Source organism: Miscanthus floridulus, chromosome 7 (assembly GCF_019320115.1).
Source record: "Miscanthus floridulus cultivar M001 chromosome 7, ASM1932011v1, whole genome shotgun sequence".
In the NCBI taxonomy this organism is placed as follows: domain Eukaryota; kingdom Viridiplantae; phylum Streptophyta; class Magnoliopsida; order Poales; family Poaceae; genus Miscanthus; species Miscanthus floridulus.
In genome coordinates this window covers 53016778-53038021 of record NC_089586.1, presented here as the reverse complement: position 1 = coordinate 53038021, position 21244 = coordinate 53016778, and the positions used below count along the sequence as shown (strand labels likewise).

Below are 21244 nucleotides of genomic sequence, written 5' to 3'. Positions count from 1 at the left end.
TCAAAAGCCCTTCAGAATCAACAGGAATCGTCAAAATAATTCAGCATCCAGAATCTGCCAGGGTGCTGCGACACCATCTTTTGGTCCATTGGACCGTGTATCGTGTTTGGGCCCATTAGGGGACGTGTCTAGGGTAGGCGACAACCCTAAGACCTTTATAATCATACGCCGCCATCGTCATTAGGTTTTAGGTTTTTGCTTAGATTAATCTATCAAGAACAGTTTCGCCGTTTATCGGTTTGTGAGACCCCAACTTCGTGAGATTAATCATTCATCTACAATTTGGTTGCTTTCTTTCTTGTTCTTGCTTTTGTTCTTCGTTGCACAGGCAGGGATTAGCCTTCTTGGCGAGGTCAACCATATTCATGTCTCTGTTGATAACCAGAGGAGTTGTGGTGCTAAGATTGAAGGGTTCGATCTTTCGATCTGAAGCCGGATCGATGTGTCATTCTCCGCCACAACGATAGTTACCACTACCTGGCGGAAGATCAGGATCCCCGTTTCCATTAGAGAGATCATGAGTCTCTTGCGCATCGTGCGGCTAAGGTAGAAGGAGGGGTTGCGGCAGACCCTGGCATTGGCGTCAGGCCTGTTATGCTTGGCTCAACTGGGCCTCGGTCGTTCAGGCCTTCGCTAGCTGATGTGTCGTGGGCCATTCAGCTTGCTAATTAGTCGGTGCCTTGAGACACCCGAGGATTATAACCCTGACACCACCGCACCCCGTTACCCCTCCGCGCCCCGTTCCTCACCGTGCCCCCTGTTCCAAGAGCACGAAACACTTTTTAAGTGCAACATCGCAAAAAATATAGTGTAACATCAGGATCTAAATACAACGACATCACAAAACTATGTAGTGCAACAACAAAAAAAATACTGCAACATAGGAAATTTTGTAATGTAACATTGAAAAATTTGTACTGCAATATCTGAAACAGTAGTACTGCAATGTCGCAAAAATCAACCATGAAACATGGAAATGGAAACATCTCAAAATCACCTTTTAGTGCTGCAATAAAAAAAGGTAATTTCAACAATTAAGATCCCCTATTACAACAATCCCAACATTAGAACTTCCTATTGCAACACATGAAATCACCTATTGCAACATAGAAAATCATCTATTGCAACATCCAAAACCCCCCCTTGAACACGGAGGAAACAGTAAAAAAGGAGTACAAAACCATCAAGGGGATGGGTTCGAGGTGCAGGCTGCTCTAGCCCCAGGCGCATCCCCTTCGAGCTCGCTAGAGGGAGGAGGGAATAGGACCACAAAGGTCGTCGGAACCCTAGCCAACGTCGCGTCCCTCAGATCCAATGGAAGAGGAGGAGGAGGAGGAGGAGGGCTCAGATGTAGAGGAGGAACGACCTACCTTATCAGTGCCACTGCCGTCGTCCTTGTCTCCGATTTGGTGAAGCGGGAGCCAAGTCACAACATGAGGGCAGCTGCGTAGCAGGTCGCCGGTAGGGGGGGGGGAGAGGGAGGGAGCAGCCGGCGGGCAGGTGGGGCGGCCGGGGCGTGGTGTCCGTCACGGCGGGTGAGCGGGCGCGGCAGTAGAATGGGAGCGCGAGTGCTACAGGAGTGCGGCTCGAGGAAAGGATAAGGAGGAGAGAGGGAAGCAGGTGAGTTAATTCGGCACGTGTCGGGTGTGTCCATCCCCACCCGGACGCCCGCTTTATATCAATTCCATATAACCTTCCCTGCTGAGATAGCCCCCTCTACGCATCCAAAAATGTACCCAACATAGAAATCAGTCATCCAGATTGCTTACAGTGTTGACTCCTACTCAAATCTGACGATCAAGATCCGTGTATGGTACTCTTCGGCCCCCTGCCATCTCCCACACGAAAGGAAACCCATCCGCGCACAAGAAAACCCATCTGCGCGCGACATCCACGTCAGGCGTCACCGTCTCCAGGCCCCGCCCCCGATCCCCGCTCGCGCTCAGGATCTCCAGGAACCGCCGCCACACGACCGCGCGTCCGTCCCCACGATCTTCGCGCTCGGCTCCTCCTTCCTGCAGGGCACGCCGGCCAGCCACGCACAGCGCATTGCATGCCGGCCGAAACACGCGCCTGTCACAGTTGGACGACAACGCGTGCGCTTTGTTTCAAAAAATAAAGGCGTCCACAAATCAGATTCAATCAAAGTAGATAGAAATCAAAATCAATCGGGCTCAATCACAGGCAATAAAAATAATCGCGCCAACAAATCAAATAAAAAAGGAATTGACGCAATCACATATATAGCGCGAGGAAGACCATCCTGATCAGGCACGTACGCACTCGCGCTCGCCGGAGAAGCAACATACATATCATCACATATATATCGTTAACGCCGCCGACGCTGCCAACGAGCACAACTCCTGCCGGGCCCCGCCGAGAACCCTGCCGACGCCTCCAACGAGCAGTCCGCCGTGGATCCCGCGCCGCCACCGAGTTCGGCGGATGACGACGTGTTCGATCGCATCCCCTCGCCCCGGTCATATCCCCAGGCATGCAAACAGCCTTCTACTCTCTAGGCGAACACTGGGTTTAGGGTTTTTGACAGCTTTTGCGTTGTTTCCCTGGGTTTAGGTGGTGCTCGCGCTTGCGCAGTGCGGTGGTGACGCGCTGAACGCGGAGGACGAGGAGGGGTGGGCGTCGAAACACGTACTCCGCAGCAAGCTCCGGCAACTCTCATCAGATCCTCGACATCCTGCTTGAGCGAGGTACGAGACCAAACCGATAAGTGTGGTCGGTCTCTAATATTTTTTGCTACGGATTTCTAAGATTAGCTAGCGCAAAACTGGTAGCACATGACGGAACTGATGTCTTGGTTTTTACCGAAAACATTGTTTTCTAGGTCCACTTTCTGACCTTGCATGTTGAGTATTTGAGTTTCTAGATTCTTTTTTTTTTTACTTTAGTTTCTAGATTCTATTTTATCGTGGTGAAGTTCCCTCTCATTTTCTCGGTTAATAACTAACTACACGCTTAATCCAAATGACGCGTTAGATTAAGCGTGTATGTTTTATATAAATCATAAAGATGATTTTTTTTTTTTAATGCTTGTGTTTGTTTTATATAAATCATAAAGATTAGTATGTATAGCTGTGAATTTTTTTTGTATTTAACTTTGTATTGTTTCTTCAAGGATTTAAATTGTTTATAATCCTTTTTGTACCCCGGCTGTTATATCTCAGCAATCAACAAGACCGATTCTTTTGATATCAGTCCCACGAAATGATGTAGCCCTTAAATACTTGTGTTTGTTTATAAATCATACAGATTAGTATATGTATACATGTGAATTATTTTTTTGGTATTTAACTTTGTATTGTTTCAAAAGACTAGTAAAGTGCCCGTGCCAACGTCACGGCTTCATTTTAGAGATAAACATCAAAACAACCAATTGATGATATTTTTTTCATAGTTTAACTTTCACCCAATTGTATATGACCATATATATAATACGGAATACCCTTATGCATAACAAGGCATAATAAAGTGATGTCTTGCCTTAACCATCTAATTTATAATCTGTCTAAGGCCTTGAGTCAAAATATTCATTTGCACGGCTCTTCAAAATGTCCACCAAGAATTCCGTTCTCAGTGAAGTTGATAGTTGTCCATAGCAGATAATAATTTAATTTATTAATTTACTATGTAGTGTACAAAATATGTATAGAGAAACTATTTTTATTAATTAATTCTCAAATATAAAGAAATAAGTTACAATCAAAGACAACTCACCTTGAGGCAGGACTTTTGCATTGTTTGTCTTCTTAGGCTATCTCCAACAACAACACCTAAAATACAAGACTCATTCGTCCTTTGGGTAGCACTATAGGCAAAAGGTTCAATACATATTCGGCATCTTCTCCAACAGCAAGACCCAAAAGAGAATCCTTTCTGCAAATAAGTTTTCAGGAGAGAGGATACTCATATTTAGATTGTGCCTCTCAGGCAACCTAAAATAGGTCTCCCGTATAGGTACTCTGTTGGAGGCTGATTTTAGGTCTCTTGCTACCCATTTTAGATTTGGGTCTCCTTATTGGAGATAGTCTTAGGCTCATTATATCGAGGCATCTTGCTACCCATTTTAGGTTTGGGTCTCGGCATCGCCATCACATCCTCATCAGCACGCTTCCTATCTTCGTCTTTTTCTACATCAACTATTTGTCCGGCACTGTCTTTGATTGGTCATTCTTCTATATCCATAATATTGATCTACATATGCAATTTTATAATATCAGTGCTAGATGCCATTTTTTTGTATATGTATGCAATGGCCCGTATAGGTATATATACATATGTGAGGGTAGGTGAGTTACTTGTGAGAATTATTGCGTACCACACCCTCGTCAGTTGATCTGCACTTGTTCTACATTCATATTGATCTACATATGCAATATGCAATATTATAATATCAGTGTTAGATACCATTTTTTTGTATATGTATGCAATGACCCGTTAAATATACATGTGTGAGGATATTTGTGTTGCCGGAGAGATCGCTGCTTATGATATCCTCGTCGGCACGCTTCCTGTCCTTGTCTTGTTCTAGATAAACTATTTTTTCGGCATCGTCTTTGATCTGCCTTTCTTTTACATCCATATTGATCTGCATATGCAATATTTATAATATCAGTGTTAGATGTCATTTTTGTATATATGTATGTAGTGAGCAGATGTGAGTTGCGGGAGAGATCTTTGCGTACTGGATGGTCACGCACCCAAAATATATCATTATTAATTTATTTAATGATATGTTAATAATGATATATTTCGGGTGCGTGATGATGCACTATGTAATGCTGTCTCCCACAACTTAGGTATGTTCATTACATACATATATATACGAAAATGGCATCTAACAATGGTATTACAATATATTGCATAATATGCACATCAATATGGATGTAAAGAAGGGCCGATCAAAGATGATGCCAAAAAAATAGTTAATCTAGAACAAAATGAGGACAGGAAGCTGCTGACGAGGATGTCATATGCAGCGATGTCTCCGGCAACTCAAATATCCCCACACATGTATATCTAACGAGTCATTGCATACATATACAAAAAATGGTATCTAACATTGGTATTATAATATTGCATATGCAGTGCTTCACTCTTCTTAAGGTGGGAGAAAAGATCAAACTGATTATTGATCAAAATTAAGGTTTGAAACTTAGGTAATTAACTTCTTCTGCTTAACCCAAGAAGAAATTGGATTGATTTTTGAGAAATCGAATTCAGTTAAGACAGGGGAAATTAAGATAGCAATTTCTGAGCTGTATGAGGTAGAAAACTCTCAAGTACGGTTCTAGGGAAAGGAACTGCCTATTCCGGTCTCTCTAAAATAGCTATCTTTGAATTCCTACTTGTAAACAAACTAAACTAATAAATATGCCTAGCTAGCATCCGCCAATGTTTTTTACTATCCCGCAACAACAAAAACTTAGTCCCTTGCCACGCTCGCTTAAATGTGTCTTTCTTTGATAAAAAAAAATACCAAAAGCAGAGCCTTTTTCCCTTCCTTGACACAGTGGATTGCTTTTTTTTTTGCCAGGAAATGAGTTCCTAGACTTTTGGCTTGCATCCTTTTCTCTACTTATATTGAAAGAGTATATATACCTATACGGGTCATTGCCTACGTATAAAAAATGGCATCTGACACTGGTATTATAAAATTGTATATGCAATTCAATATATGGATGTAGAAGAATGACCAATCAAAGCCGATGTCGGAAAAAATAGTTGATGTAGAAAAAGACGAAGACAGGAAGTGTGCTGATGAGGATGTGATGGCGATGCCTTGATATAATGAACGCAAACAATGCAAAGGTCCTGCCTCAAGGTGAGTCGTCTTCGATTGTAGCTTATTTCTTTATATTTAGGAATTAATTAATAAAAATAGTTTCTCTATGCATATTTTGTACACTACATAGCAAATTAATAAGTTAACTTATTATCTACCCTAGACAGCTATCAACTTGTCTTAGGACAGAATTCTTGGTGGACATTTTGAAGAGCCGTGCAATTGAATGTTTTGACAACTTCCCTAAAGATCTCTAAGACGTACTCAATGTGTTAGGTAGATTATAAATTAGATGGTTAAGGTGAGACATCACTTTATTATGCCTTGTTATGCATAATGGTATTTCATTATACATGGTCACATACAATTGTGTGAAAATTGAACTATAAAAAAATATCGTCAGTTGGTTGTTTTCATGGTTATCCCTGAAATGAAGTCGTAGCATTAGCACGGGCACTATACTAGTATAACAAAGGGCTGCTACACGAGATTGAGAAAATTTCATCCTCTTTGTTCTTTCTTCTATCTCCCTTCCTCTATCAGCATTCACCACCCACATGCTTGGAAAGAGGACATGCTAGAGCTTAATTTTATCTTCATTCTTCTTTATTCCTCATTATTGGGAAAGGGGTCTTTCTCAAGTTTTTTAGAATTACACCGTACAACGTAGGCACTCACAACACGCATGCACAGTCATCACTATGAATACAAGTATGCTAACCTTACCCCTATAAGCACATCTGAAGGACTGAGCCAATAGATCTCGAGATTCATGAAGTCACCACAGGCGCCTCACTGTCGACGGGGACGTCGTCTATCACTGAAAGCATAGCACCATTAAATCCTAGAATATATCCAGGAAAATACGAGCACCCGTGCGAAATCAAGAACTTGAACGCGGGTGAGTAGGTTCCACCTTAATTAACCCAATAAACTGACCTACAATTTAGTATAAGAGCTCCAATTTTCTCATTTGCCCTTCGCTTTTGGACTTTGGAGGAAAACTTCGAGGGGCGTGGTTAGCGCCCGGACGTCTGGACGTCTGCGCAACCTGCCTCCATTGCCTCGTTCCGACTCGCACGTGCACCTCGCTCTCGATGCTGCGCCCGCCGCTCCTCGCTTTCAGATGGACGGCCTCGCCCCCGACTCGCAGGTGCACCCTGGCCCCTGCTCCTTCCCCTGACCCCTCTCTCTCTCCATGTGGGTCGGACCTGGGAGCCAGCCCCTAGCTCGTTGCGCCACTGTCTGTCGATCCCTAGCTCTGCCGCGCCCCCATCCCCCGCCACCTGGGTCATGCGCCCATCCCTCACCATGCCCCCTGTGAAACACTTGCAACATAAAACACTTAGTGCAACATATATCTAACACAGATGAAACATTTGAAACGTACTATTGCAACATATGTGTGAAAGATATACAACATCGAGATAAAAAACTTGCAGCATGTATGTGAAACATATGCAATGCCCACATAAAACACTTGCAACATGTGTGAAACATGCAACATTCAGATAAAACAATTGTTGCAACATACATCTCAAATAGGTGAAACATTTTTTTCAAAACACTTGCAACATACCAATGAAAATATTTGCAAAAATTTGCAACATGTGCAACATACCAATCTAGTTTTACAATATCCATAAGTAACAATTGTAAATGCCTCTGAAACATTTGAAACATATATTTGCAATATAGAGGAGGTGATGGCCAGGGCAAGTCGATTTCGGTCGTCAGGGTGGGATCCGGTGGCGAGTGAGCACCACCAGTTCCGGCCACGCTCGTGGGTGCCCTTGGCTTGGCCGGGGAAGACTTGAGGCGCCACAGCACAGTGCACCCTAGTGGCCATGGCGGGGTCATCGGCACGCTTGACAGTGATGGGCAATGGATGGACGGCGATGGAGCGACCGGCGCAGGCGGCTGGGACACGTAGGTGAGCGACGTTGGGAGCGATGGCGCGTGGCGCGGCCAGCGATGGGGTGAAGGGCACGGCGCGGCAGCCCGACGAGGGCGCGGTGGGGGAAGGGGGTGGACGAATGAGTGGCCACGCTGCTTCGGGCGCTGAGCAGATAAACATACGAGGGAGTGAGGATTTGTTTTTTGTTTTTGAGAGAGATGAGGCCCGCTCTTGCAGAGGCGCGTTAGGACGGGAGTCATGGATAGACCCTCGTATTGGATCATTATCGAACTTCTGAGTGACAAGGAACGGCCGGCGTAAGAGCCCGGCGGTTAATCATTATAACTTCATTTACACACAGATGGGCGCTGCTGATGCTGCTGTGTGCTGTCCAGGTGCAGGCCCGGATAACTCGTGCCATTGAAGAAACCAACGACATCCTTCCTTAGACAATTGTATGTATGGTGAACACGCAAGCAAGTGCAAAGCCGCCGTTGACTTCACCTTCAAAGAAAGTGAAGCTCAAGCAACGCGATCCTCTGAAGTCTGAACTCGAAGAAGAGAAACGGCGAACAAATTAAAGCACCGGCTAAAATGTATCCGTGCGCGTGCGCGCGTACATTTATCTCTCCGGTTTGAACCGTAAGCAATGCATCGCCATGTGCAGTTTCTGGTCCGGCTTGCTTCATTTGATCGATGCGCTTGTTAATTTGTTTAATTAACCATTCGTGATTGCTAGGGTAAGGCCGTGTATATATATACCCACCAGACCGTTGCACAAATCATCACACCACAATCAATCTAGACACTTGAGCAGAACAAATTAATAAACCAGTTCGTGCACTCAGCATCCCGGCCAGCTCTGTGAGGTGAGGCATATAGCTACGTTTTGTGCAGTTTCAAGGCATATACAAACCCGAGCAGTATGGGTATGGCCGCTCCAGCTCGAGTTCTTGGAGTCGTGTCGCTCGCAGTCGCCTGCATGTTGGCCATGGCCGCCGCTGGTGACGCCGCCACCAGCGCTCCGTCGTCTCCGACGCCGGCCGGATGGCTGAAGGCGCATGCCACGTTCTACGGTGGCGCCGATGCCTCTGACACCATGGGTAATTAAGTTGCCCTCTCTTATTTTGTGATGGTTTATTACCCAAAGCTAGCAGGCAGATCGAGAGATAACTGTATACCGCGTCATCAAATTGTATATATTTCGCAGGCGGCGCGTGTGGGTACGGGAACCTCTACTCGCAGGGCTACGGCACGCGGACGGCGGCCCTGAGCACGCCGCTCTTCAACGGCGGCGCATCATGCGGGCAGTGCTACAAGATCGCGTGCGACCGCAAGAGAGCCGACCCGAGGTTCTGCAAGCCCGGCGTCACGGTGACCGTCACGGCCACCAACTTCTGCCCGCCCAACTCGGCGCTGCCCGACGGCGGTTGGTGCAATCAGCAGCGCCCACACTTCGACATGGCGCAGCCGGCGTTTGAGAAGATCGGCGTCTACACCGGCGGCATCATCCCCGTCATGTACAAAAGGTATATTTTATGAGTTCAATTGCCGATCAAGTGTAGAAGTCTCGACTGTTCTGACAAAATTAAGCATGACGATGCATGCAATGTCTTATCTTGAGTAAAAATGCTTGCTTTAATTTGCAGGGTTCCTTGTGTGAAGCGAGGCGGGGTGCGGTTCACAATCAACGGTCACGACTACTTCAATCTCGTGCTCGTGACCAATGTTGCAGGCGCTGGCTCCATCAAGTCAATGGATGTCAAGACCTCCAACTCCAATAGTTGGATACCAATGGCACGCAACTGGGGTGCGAACTGGCACTCTCTTGCGTATCTTACTGGGCAGATGCTCTCGTTTAGAGTCACCGACACAGACGGACAAACTATTGAATTCACAAACGTGGTGCCACAAGGATGGAAGTTTGGCCAAACATTTGCATCCAAGTTGCAGTTCAAGTGAGAGCTCCGTGCAGGATTTCCAATGACCCATTAGTTGCGCACTTGTGGGAGTAGTATATATGATTCGAAGACGCTCAAAATGTATGCATGCATGGAGTTGCTGGAGTCCTACACTATCTATGTGCATTACTTGTATATATAGATACCGATTCTTAGCATCTATTTATAATTGTGTATATTCATGTTTAAATTAAATTTATGTTGTGTGCATAAAGATACGAGCGTACATATCCTCTCAAGCCATCTATTCTGCTGCACTAGCACTAATCTAAACGAACCATGGCTTCCGTGAGTTACTGCAAACACTTTCATGTTTGATATTCCAACATGAAAGAATTAAGTGGCGAATCGACCTTGTCTATTTGTGGTCCAGACGTATTGTTCTCAAAAAGTAAATGGAAAGATAATGTAAGTTCTCATAATTTTATAATGGGCATAGTCATAAACGGTATTAATTGAAATATGATACATGAATCACTGCTACTGTAAACTTAACCGAAACAGGCAAAAGAGATTAATCGAGGCAGGCAAACCATCCGCCTCCGTGCAAAGGTCATGGTTAGGTCTTAACGGAAGCGGTTGGCCACCCGCCTCGGTTAATGAATTAACCAAGGCAGGTGCCTTAGAACGTCCGCCTCGGTTAATCGAAAAAAAACAAAAAAATTCCATGAGCCCACCGGTGAGCCCATTCTCGAGCCCGTCGGCGAGCCCGTTCCCAGCCCACGAGCCAGATCTGGCTCCGCCGTCGCCCGCCGTGCTGCCTGGTCGCCCGCCGTGCTGCCTGGTCGCCCGCTGCCATCTGCCGCCCAGAGTAGACTGAGAGAGATAGGAGACCGAAGCCGTCTTTCCGCCCGCTTGATGGACCAGGGTCCTAGGGGTTTCCCATAGGGTCCACTACTCTGCTGGGCCCTAGGCTGGCCCACGATCTGCTGAAGGACACGAGGCAAGATGGCGTGGTCTTCAGGCTATTCAGGATCAACTTAGTCGGCTTACTAAGAAAGCAAGATTCTGTAATAGAACTAGGACTAGATTCTGTAATAGAACTAAGACTCTTCCATTATAATCGACTAGGACTAGATACGTGCCATTACCCTCACCCCAATATAAAGAGAGGTACGATGCACCCCCTTGTACATACAATCATATCAATCAATCCAATGCAAAAGGCTACATACCGACCGGACGTAAAGGCTATTTCTCGATTACGAGGGCCCGAACCACTATAAACCGTTCGTCTCTTTGCGTTCACCGTCGGGTTCCACGTACGTTGAAGCCCACAAACCATCTTTCCGGGTAACCCCGTGATGAGTTGCCGATCACTCTACAAGAAATAAGGCTTTACATGACGGTTTACTAGTGACATTCTAAGAAAACATCATAGAATTCTATTGTCAGTGATGGTTCGTTCCTGAGGTGATACATTTATGACGACTGTTTTAGTTGTCGTCACGGTTGGACATCATAGATCATATTCCCCTGTAAATGATGCAAGATCCAAAGTATTGGATATCCAGCCCAAGACCCAGTACCCCTCGCATATATAAGCATAACCAAAACTTAGGGTTTCTCAGCTCTCTCACCCTCTCCCTCTCCCTCAGTCAAGAGCGACACACACCCTCACCCTCTCCCTCAGCCCAGTGAGCACATCTCTATCTTCCTCTTCCTCTCCCTCTCCCTCTCCCTCTCCCGCAAGCCCGCAAGCCCGCACCCTCTCCCTCTCCTCCTATCTCCGAGCGGTGCGCACTCCTAGTGGCCGGCGGCGGCACTCCTAGGCCCTGCTCCCTCTGCCTCCCCTCCGGCGTGGGCAATGGCGGGATCTGGCGTGAGTGACAGCGGTGGCGGCGGCGAGATCCTAGCGGTGGTAGCAGGATCCCAGTGGCGGCGGCCACTGGATCCCGGTGCGGGCGACGGTGGTGGTAGTGGTGGGATCCCGGCATGGGCAAAGGCGGCGGCGGCAGCGGGTTCTTGGCGCACGGGTGACAACGGCGTTGGGTAACCCTAGTCCCCAAAGTACTGAAACCCATTGCTCTTGTGCTAGTTCCTGCCGCTTCTGTGGTGCTACAAGTGAATCCCCACCCTTCCTTCCTCGTATTGTCTCTCTGTGTCAAGATTTGGTGACCTTGGATTCAATCTCGGTTCGAGCTGATGGTGCTTAGTGCTTGTTGCCTAGGATTTGGTTGGGGTACTGAGGCACAAGATGTGGTGCTGTAGGTGGCAAGGCAGCAAGCCAGATCTCATCCTCAGCTACCATCACTACATACTAGGTTTGGGTATTTGCAATTCTTGTGTGGTAGGTAATGCTAGCTCTGGTTAAAGAAGCCACATATGTGCAATTCAGCAGCCACATAACTTCAAATGCCTGCACTAATATATTTTATTTTGACTTACTGCCTAGTGCCTAGTGTGTACTGTGAATATGTTATCTGTTTGCAAAGTGTAGTAGAGAGGAATGATTATGTATAAATTTCTTTGAATGACATGAATGAGGAATATAGAGGAACAACAACAATTATATATAATTGTGAAGCAAAAACTTATATAATAATTGTTTGCTGCAGTTACTGGATCAGCTTGGAAACCCGATTAGATGCTTTCATGTACAAGTAGGTGAGTGAGCTTTCTTGTAATCTTTTTTCTTATGGCTTTGAATTGATCTGATCCTGCAACTAGAATACTCTAGAATACATACATGCATCTCAGGTTGATCTGAGCCTTTTCTAGAATACATACATTGCATCTCAGGAGATCTACTCTGTGATTTCTAGTTGTTGTGATGATGGGAAGGGGTGCTGGTATTAATGATGCAGCCTAGCATGTGGGAGGACCATTGTTATGATCTGCAAACTCACTATTTAGTACCTGATATCTCTAGCTCCGTGCTTCGATATAGTATGTTGCTCAATATGGTATCATTGTCTCACTGTTTGGGTTGGAGAAGATTTATGAGCTGCATCAATTTACTGTCCTCTTACATGTTTGCAGAGAGACTCAGCTGCGATGGCTACCGGCAACAATGAGTTGAAAATCATGATGCAAGCGATGGAGTAGCAAGCACAGCTAAGAAATGGTAAGCTTATTGTGATATTTGTCTGCATTGTTCCAAAATTCATCTTGTTTCAGAAGCTAGCTCATAACCCGGCCATTTAGAATAGTGTTTAAAAAATCTCATTTTCCTATTACTTTAGAAGTGTTGCATCACTTAATTTATTGTAAATATCATTGAACATGAGTTTTGGACCAGAAATTTAGATGTGTGGTGGATCTATACTCTTTTGGCCTTAGTATTTTGTTTATAGCTAATTATTTTCTAAGTTTCTGATCTGGAACCAAAAAAAAAGAAATTAAGTTACATTGATTTCTTTTACATTTTAACATATCCAGGATGAGAACATATCCAGGCATCAGACACTGCATACTTTGAACTACCCTGTGTTACTCTAATTGTCAATTCTATGGGCTTACCTAATTTGAAATTTGTGCTAGATTAAGTTACCTAAAATATGTTGGTTGTGCTCAATACTAACAAACAGGGGGTGTCTCTTCTGAACATTGCAGGCTAATAGTTTAAATATGGTGCAGCTACAGCACATTGCCGCTGATTGTGATTATTTCTCTGGTACTCTTCAAATGCAAACCCAATGGATTGTTAGCTGAGGCCAACACTTGTGCTCTCTGAATTGCAACAAGAGGATCATGGTGCTCATGGTGGCTATTTTTGTTAGTTACGAAAGATTTAGTGGTCTAAGCAAATCATATGAGTTGTGTGCTGTACAAGCGAACATCTTAGTTTTGTAGACACTTGAGTGTAGCTTGGTTATTGCCTTAGTATTTCCTGTGGAAATTTGTACAAAAATAAATGTTGATGGTTTCAATGAAAATGATGAGCAATGTTTTGTCAATTGTGAGCTTTGTTCTAGTTTATGTGTTTCATGAGTGTCTTAATGTGTGACAAGGTTAATGTTGATTGTATCGTTAATGCTGTGATGATTTGGCACTAATTTGTGATGTTCTTTTTCATCACTATGGTTTGGATCTGGGCTTGGATATTGGCCAGTTATAGGAGACGGACAACTATTTCATGATGGGCACAAATGCCAATCTATGACGGCTCAATTCGGTCCAATAAATGTATGACGCAGGATACATGACATTTTTCGCGATCGTCACCGTGAGTTAACTGTGACGCATTTTTGCTTGTCCATGACCAAAGTAAACCGTCATGTATAAGGGTATTTTTTGTAGTGTCATCAAACACCGACAGCTGGTGTGCCAGGTAGGGGCTTTTGGCAACTTCACGATCGAGAGCTCGAAGGACCTCGACAACATGATTTTTCTGATGGGATCCACCTTTGTCTTTGGCTCCTAGATATGCACTGCCGATGACTGTGGCTAGCTTCAGAGTCACCTCATGGAGATCCCGGCGCAACAAGCTTCTCCAGCAGCTTCAACAGCTACGCTGGATCTTGTCGCCTAGAAATTTTCCCACCTTTTGATTTTTTATTCAACTCAGACTCAGGAGGCTGGGGAGATCCAAGACTCTCACCCGGACACTATTAGTTTGTCCGGGTTGGAGATCCCATATGATGTTCGCGTCGACAACCAAAGTCGTTTCCACTCGGACTCATAAATTCAGCTTTGATCTACCAAGATATGATCAATCACCTCTTGTAGTTAGAGCAAGAGATCCCACTATCAGGTGCGTGAAGGGTTTGGTCTTGTCCATCACACCCGAAGAAGGCATCATCCATTGGTCGGGTGTCCTACCTTGCACTACATCATCAGATCCCTCTTGCCCGATCAGCATGGTAGAGCTCCTGCCTTACCAAGATGGCAGCACTCTTCCATCTGACGACGATCACGGCTCCATAGAGATTTTGAACAGTGTGACAACTACAGAATCTAGGAACCACTCTGCACCAAGACATTCTAGAGAAGTCTTCATGGCCGGTCACCCACCTCAGATCCCTATGCCACAAGCTCCTGATATTCAAGATGGCGAAGAAACTTTGTCCAACATCTCACCGGATGCAGCAACACCTAAAAATGAGATAGACAAGCAGAAGACAACTAGGGAGAAGAAGAATAAAGCACGATAGGCTCATCGTAACCAAGCCCAACACCATAGGGAAGAGTGGGAGCAGTATCAAGTAGCCTGCCATGAAGTTGAACAGCAATGCTTAGCTATAGAAGCCAAAGCCGAGCAACGCCAATTGGACCAAGAAAGGTATCGGCAACATCGGGAGCCTGACAATTTCAGGGCATCCGCCTCACACAACCTTGATGTCAACTTTATGGACGTAGCTGACCACAGGGTTTTCACTACACCCTACGCCAATGTTTATGCTCTAGCGACAGAGTTGGCTACAATTCAGAATCCAACTAAGGACCAACGACGCCTCAAGGTTATCTTGGAATCCATGGCCCTACAGATGCAAGCAACAAAAATAGCGTCAGCTATCCCCATCCCTTCTTGAGGGCTAGAGCAGCACCCTCCTACTAACTCTAAGCAAGGGAATGCATCGTGAGTACCAGCTCTTTCACATCTTGGGCCTTAGGGTAACCAGAAGAGGAATCAAGGTGCAGTGCAATTAGCCTACCGCCATCAAGGGTAGTATTACCATAGTAGGGAAGGCAGAGGCGAATCAGAGTACAGGGAGGCCAGTATCTCCCCCAATAGGTTCCCATGTTTCTCAAGCAGACTCCTCTCAGTCCGACTACCCTACAAGTTCAAGCCATCTAACCACTCCAAGTACGACGGGAAGACAAAGCCCAACCAATGGCTACACATCTACTCTCAGTCAATTGAGTTCGCTGGTGGCGACGATGATATCAAGATTCTATATTTCCCCATGCCACTCGAGACCGTGCCACTCGCCTAGTTCGACAAACTACGCCCCAACTCTATTGATACTTGGGAGCAACTACAGCGCAAGTTCTATGACAACTTATGTGGGGTCCTCACCTATCCAAGTACTCGGATCGAACTCAAGACTTGCAAGCAGAATCCAGACGAGTCCTTCCAAGAATATTATCGCCTTTTTGCATAGTTACGAGCCTAGGATTATGATATCACCGACAGAGAAGTAACTAGACACTTTTCTAATGGAATCAAGTACAAGTGGCAATTCGAAAAGTTCTACAATGATAATCTAGAGACAGCCGAAGACTTCATGCACACTGTCCAAAAGATGATCGCATCTAAGGAGCGGATACGTGAGCGGTTCTCGGCACGTAACCCATAGGACTACAGAAACTACAACCCTAGGGGCAATCATGGTGGATAATCCAATAGGAAACGGGGACCTAACAACACCCTTGTCTCCATGGATAGGTCCAAGAAGTCTAACAAGAACAACAAGAGGTTTGAAGATCTCAAGAATTTACCTATCATTTCCACAAGAACGCCAAGCATACTGTGGTCGAGTGTAGACAACTCCAGGAGTTGAGGTTGTACGCAAAAAATAACAAGGGCAAGGGCAAAGATGATAACAAGAAGGATGGGGATGACAACACCGATCTAGGTTTCCAATAGCCTAAGGGCGCTATTGCGGTAATCTTTGCAGGAGTCCCATCCTCATCAAATAAGCGCTCGGGGAAGTTGGCTCTTCAGGACATCTTGGCAGGAGAACCCGCCACACCCAAGTACCTTAATTGGTCCAAGTACCCGATCTAATTTTCTAGAAAAGATCAATGGACTAGCATGTCTAACGCTAGCCACTACCCACTCATCCTAGGTCTAACAATAGCCGTCACGATAGTCCCCAAGGCCATGATCGATGGCAGCACATGATTGAATATCATATTCACAAATACAATGAAGAAGATAGGCCTAGACTTCACCAGCCTACTTACTCCGACTGATGTCCCCTTCTATGGGATAGTACCCAGCAAAGCAGCTATGCCACTTGGATAGATCACACTCCCAGTTACATTTGGCACCCTAAACAATTTCTAAATTGAGTTCATAAAGTTCGAGGTGGCTGATTTCATATCATCTTACCATGCCATCTTTGGGTGACAAGCTCTGTCCAAGTTCATGGTTGTCCCCCACTACCCGTACCTTTTCCTCAAGATGCCAAGTCCAAATGGCGTACGCTTCTCACTACTACATCAATTTTAATCGAGACAGGCAAAATAGATTAACCGAGGCGGGCATCACAACCGCCTCAGCCAAAAGGACATGGTAAATCATTTTTTACCGAGGAGGTTGTCCTGCCTGTCTCCATAAATCATTAAAAAAATAAAAAAATGAGGGCCCACTAGTGAGCCCATTTTGGAGCCCAATGGCGAGCCTACCTGCTCCATGTGACCGCCACCGTCGCCGTATTCCCGTGCAATGCCGATGCGGGTCGGATCCGACGTCTCCACGCTGAGCCCTCGCTAGATCCGGTGTCCCCATGCCGAGTAACCACCGAATCTGGCATCCCCGCACCACGCCATTGCCAAAGGGGGAGACAGAGGGCTCCCTTGCACCACCACCAGATCTAGCATCCCCACGCCGAGCCATCGCTGGATCCGGCGTCGCCACACCATGCCATCATCGGAGGGAGGAGAGATGGGGCCCTATGCTACCACCGAATCTGGCTGGGGGAGGAGGCCCCTTCCCCCACGCCGCCATCACCGAGACTATATTTGGGGAGCCCCCGAGCTAGGAGAGGAGGCCCTGTCTGCCGCACCCCTTGCTTGCCCACTATTGCTCCACCACCGTGACCCTGACCGGATCCGAGCGAGGGAGAGAGGCCGCTGGAGGAGGCCGTGCCATCGCTCCACCACCGTTCCCCCATCGGGCCACGCCTTTGAGCCCTCGCCACCATGTGAGAAGAGAGGTGAGGGAGAGAAGAGAGAGACTACAAGCGGCGCACGCTGAGGGTTGTGTTGAGGGTTGTGTGTGAGCATCGGAGAGAAGAGAGGAGATTGAGTGGATTTGGTGGGATAGGGTTTTGACCTCGCTTATATACTAGGACTGAGTTTTGGGCCGAGATGGGCTTCTAGCTGGGCTCAGCCACATTAATGAAGACAGGCTTTTTAAGAGGTCCGCCTCCAAAAATGCCATCAACAGATTTTAGGAGGTGGTTATTTTTTAACTACCTCCGTAAATCTATTTTGCGAGGCGGTTAATTATGACCACCTTGGTAAATTAAAACTAACGCCTCCATAAATGGACAGGCATTAACCGAGGCGGGCAATCAGCCCAACCACCTCCAAGGTCATTTTCCAAATGCGTTGTAAAAGATTTTATGTAGTAGTGCCTTCCGAGGCGACTTGAAACGCTCATACGACTACGACATGGAAGCTATCTAGATCGTAGCCAAGGTATAACTTGCTTTTGAGGCATAAGAGATTGCCAATCTCGCATAGTAGACTAAGCCCAAGGACATGGAGATTCCGACTAAGAAGACGGCTATCATCACACCGCCTTCTGAATCAGACATTATCAAGATTGATCTGGGTACCTATTGATATTTCTTAATGCAATCACTAAGTATGGATATAGAATCCATCCTCGTCAAAGGCACCAGAAATGTGTGTTGGCAATCCTTAGCAACATTACTAATATTTAGCAATGTCACTAGGCAAAGCTTTGATAGTTCCTTAACAATTTTATATATTTATCCACAAGCGCACGGAGCTATCATTGTAGCATTTCACCTAGAAGTATTCATGGTATTGTTATTTATATTTTTCCAAATGAAGTCATTGATTGGTTAAGAGTCTAGTATGGATATGAACTCAATAATATACTTGCAAAGCGAACCAATGTTTAATATAGGGGTAAGGCCGGTATAATCAAGATAGTGGACACACACTTGGGCATTCCTCAAAGATAAATGGAAAATAAAGAATAAAAGAATAATCCTAAGTAGAGCAGGCTTGTTCTAAGATAGCCACCGAGTACTGGTCTGCCAACAACCTCATGTGGCAATTTAGACTCCTACACCCTAAACGAACATGGGGGAATACAAGGGACAAATAGGGCTGTCACCACCTGCCGCCTTCCCCTCCACCATGGAGAAGGGCAATGCATTCACCTATCTCTTCATACCCGAGCACCATGCCCATGTACACAGAAACTACCCAAGCCCCTAGGACTTCGACCCTATGGATCGACAAGTAAAAGACTTGGGCACACCCAAAGGCACGATGAACTGCTACCTCAACTTAGCTCTAATTCCAATTATATGAGATATATGAATGGTTAAACATAAAGGCATGCATGCTAATCTCATGACATAGAAACTATATACTAGTTCATAAGGCTGGACGAAAAACTCGAAGCTCGTTAGCTCGTTCGGCTCGTGGCTGGCTCGACTCGGCTCGACTCGGCTCATTATGATAACGAGCCGAGACGAGCCAAGATTTTAGCTCGTTAGCTATAATGAGCTAACTCGAGCCAGCTCATGAGCCGCTCGCGAGCTAAACGAGCCAAGCTTCCAGAAAAAAGTATCAAAACTTATATTAGTTTTTGTATTACTTCATGTCTTGCACTTTATAATTGACTGGTAACTGGTCTAGACCCTATAAATTAACTTGTAACTGGTCTAGATGTATTTCTTTTTATATTATTATTATTCTCAAACTTTAGATAAATACAAATATTGTTATTTTGTGTATTTTTTATACCTAGCTCGCGAGCTTAACGAGCCAGCTCGAGCTTTTAACAAGCCAAGCCAAGCTAGCTTTCTGGCTCGTTAGGATAACGAGCCGAGCCGAGCTAGCTCGTTATCTTAATGAGCTAGAATGAGCTGAGCCGAGCCAAGCCGAGCCAGCTCATTTTCCAGCCTTACTAGTTCATTTGTCAAGATCATAACATAAAGACTATACTCTAGTTCATAGGTATGACTATAATTATAGGATGAGGACTAGAACTTAGAAGAACTCATATTTCTATTCATACCAAGAATCTCTTATTCTAAGGAGTCAAGCCCTCCGAGGTAACTTTGCCTTGCTCTAGACAACTACTAAAAGGTAAAAGTACAAGAGAGAGTGAGGTGTAGCTCAAATGGTGTGTGTTGAAGAGGGAGCTCTCCCCCTATATTTATATAGTCTAGAGGTAGGTTTGGAGAGCATATCCAGTGGGAACCCCGCATGCCGCCACCTCTGCATGTTGTCTAGGCACCGCCTTCTGAAGGAGTGGCCGAGAGGAGCTAGGGGTGTTGCTCCCGCACCCTGACCGGCTCTCCTCGCCACCACCTTCACATGGTGGATCGCTGGTTGGGCCTAGGCTGCTCCTTCGGTGGTTTCACACCCAAATTATCTGGGTAGATGGGGCCTTTCTATTATTCCATTGCGCAATTCAGCATTACGCCTTGTTGGAATGCGGCTTTTGGTGTATTTTCCCATGTATTTGAGTTTAAGTCCTGCAAAACAATAATGTCCAAAGTACATGTGGAATTGGGGTCAATAGTAAATGCATATGTGCACAAGATTGCTAGTTTCTCCTCTTTTTATGTCTTAATTGGTGGGTAAAATTGATCGTTAAGGACCGCTAACAGTACCGGTGATCCCACCAAAACCACAATCATCTATGCCCACCTTCTAATAGAATAGGAAATTGTGGTCACCAACTTTCTTAGGGACCAACCAAAATATCTTCGCTTGGAACCCGACCGACATGCCAGGTGTCCTGAGAGAGTTGGCTGAGCACAAATTGGAATTGAATCCTAGCTCAAAGCTGGTCAACCAGCACCTATGATGATTTTCAACAAACAAGAAAGCCGCAATCAAGAAGGAAATCACCAAGCTGTTAGTGGCCGGGTTCATTAGGGAAATTCTTCACCCTAACTGGTTGGCTAATCCTGTACTCATACAAAAGAAGAACTCGACCGAATGGCGCATGTGTGTCGACTACACAGATCTCAACAAGCATTGTCCAAAGGTTCCATTTGGCTTACCTTGCATTGATTAGATCATAGACTCTACGGCTGGGTCAGCCCTTTTATCCTTTCTTGATTGTTACTCGGGCAACCATCAGATTGCCCTCAGGAAAGAAGATCAAAGCATGACATCCTTCATCACCCTGTTTGGTGCCTACTACTACACGACTATGTCCTTTAGGTAAAAGAATGCTGGTGCTACCTATCAATGGGCCATCTAGGCATGCCTAAGTGAATAGATTAGTCGTAATGTAGAAGCCTACGTTGATGTTGTAGTTGTCAAGACCAAGGATCCCTCTACTCTAATCGATGATTTAAAGAAACATTTGACAACCTCTAGGAATACAAGTGGAGGCTTAACCCAACCAAGTGCATCTTCGGAGTGCCATCCAGACAACTCCTAGGTTTTCTCATGAGTAATCAAGGTATTGAAGCCAGCACGAAGCAAATTCAAGCAATCACTTATATGACTCATCCCACTATGTCAAGGATGTCTAGGAGCTGACAGGGTGCATGGCTACCCTTAATCAATTTATTTCCTGACTCCGAGAGAAAGGTTTGCCCTGCTTCAAGCTTTTAAAGAAGGCAGGCAAGTTCGAGTGGACGACAGAAGTAGACGAAGCTTTCTAGAAACTCAAACAATACCTAACTACCTCCCTAGTTCTTACTCCAATAGAAAAGTGAGAGCCACTCTTACTATACATTGCATCTA

General features: G+C 45.5%; 1 protein-coding gene across 1 annotated transcript; it reads left to right on the top strand.

The window, feature by feature from the left end:
* Positions 1–2475: 2475 nt before the first annotated feature.
* LOC136463241 (expansin-A24-like) lies at positions 2476–9814 on the top strand. The gene is made up of 4 exons (XM_066462251.1): positions 2476–2708; positions 8595–8800; positions 8908–9226; positions 9347–9814. Exons 2-4 carry the CDS (start codon positions 8623–8625, stop codon positions 9657–9659), a joined length of 810 nt encoding a protein of 269 aa, XP_066318348.1. The 5' UTR covers positions 2476–2708; positions 8595–8622; the 3' UTR covers positions 9660–9814.
* The last annotated feature ends 11430 nt before the right edge of the window (positions 9815–21244 follow it).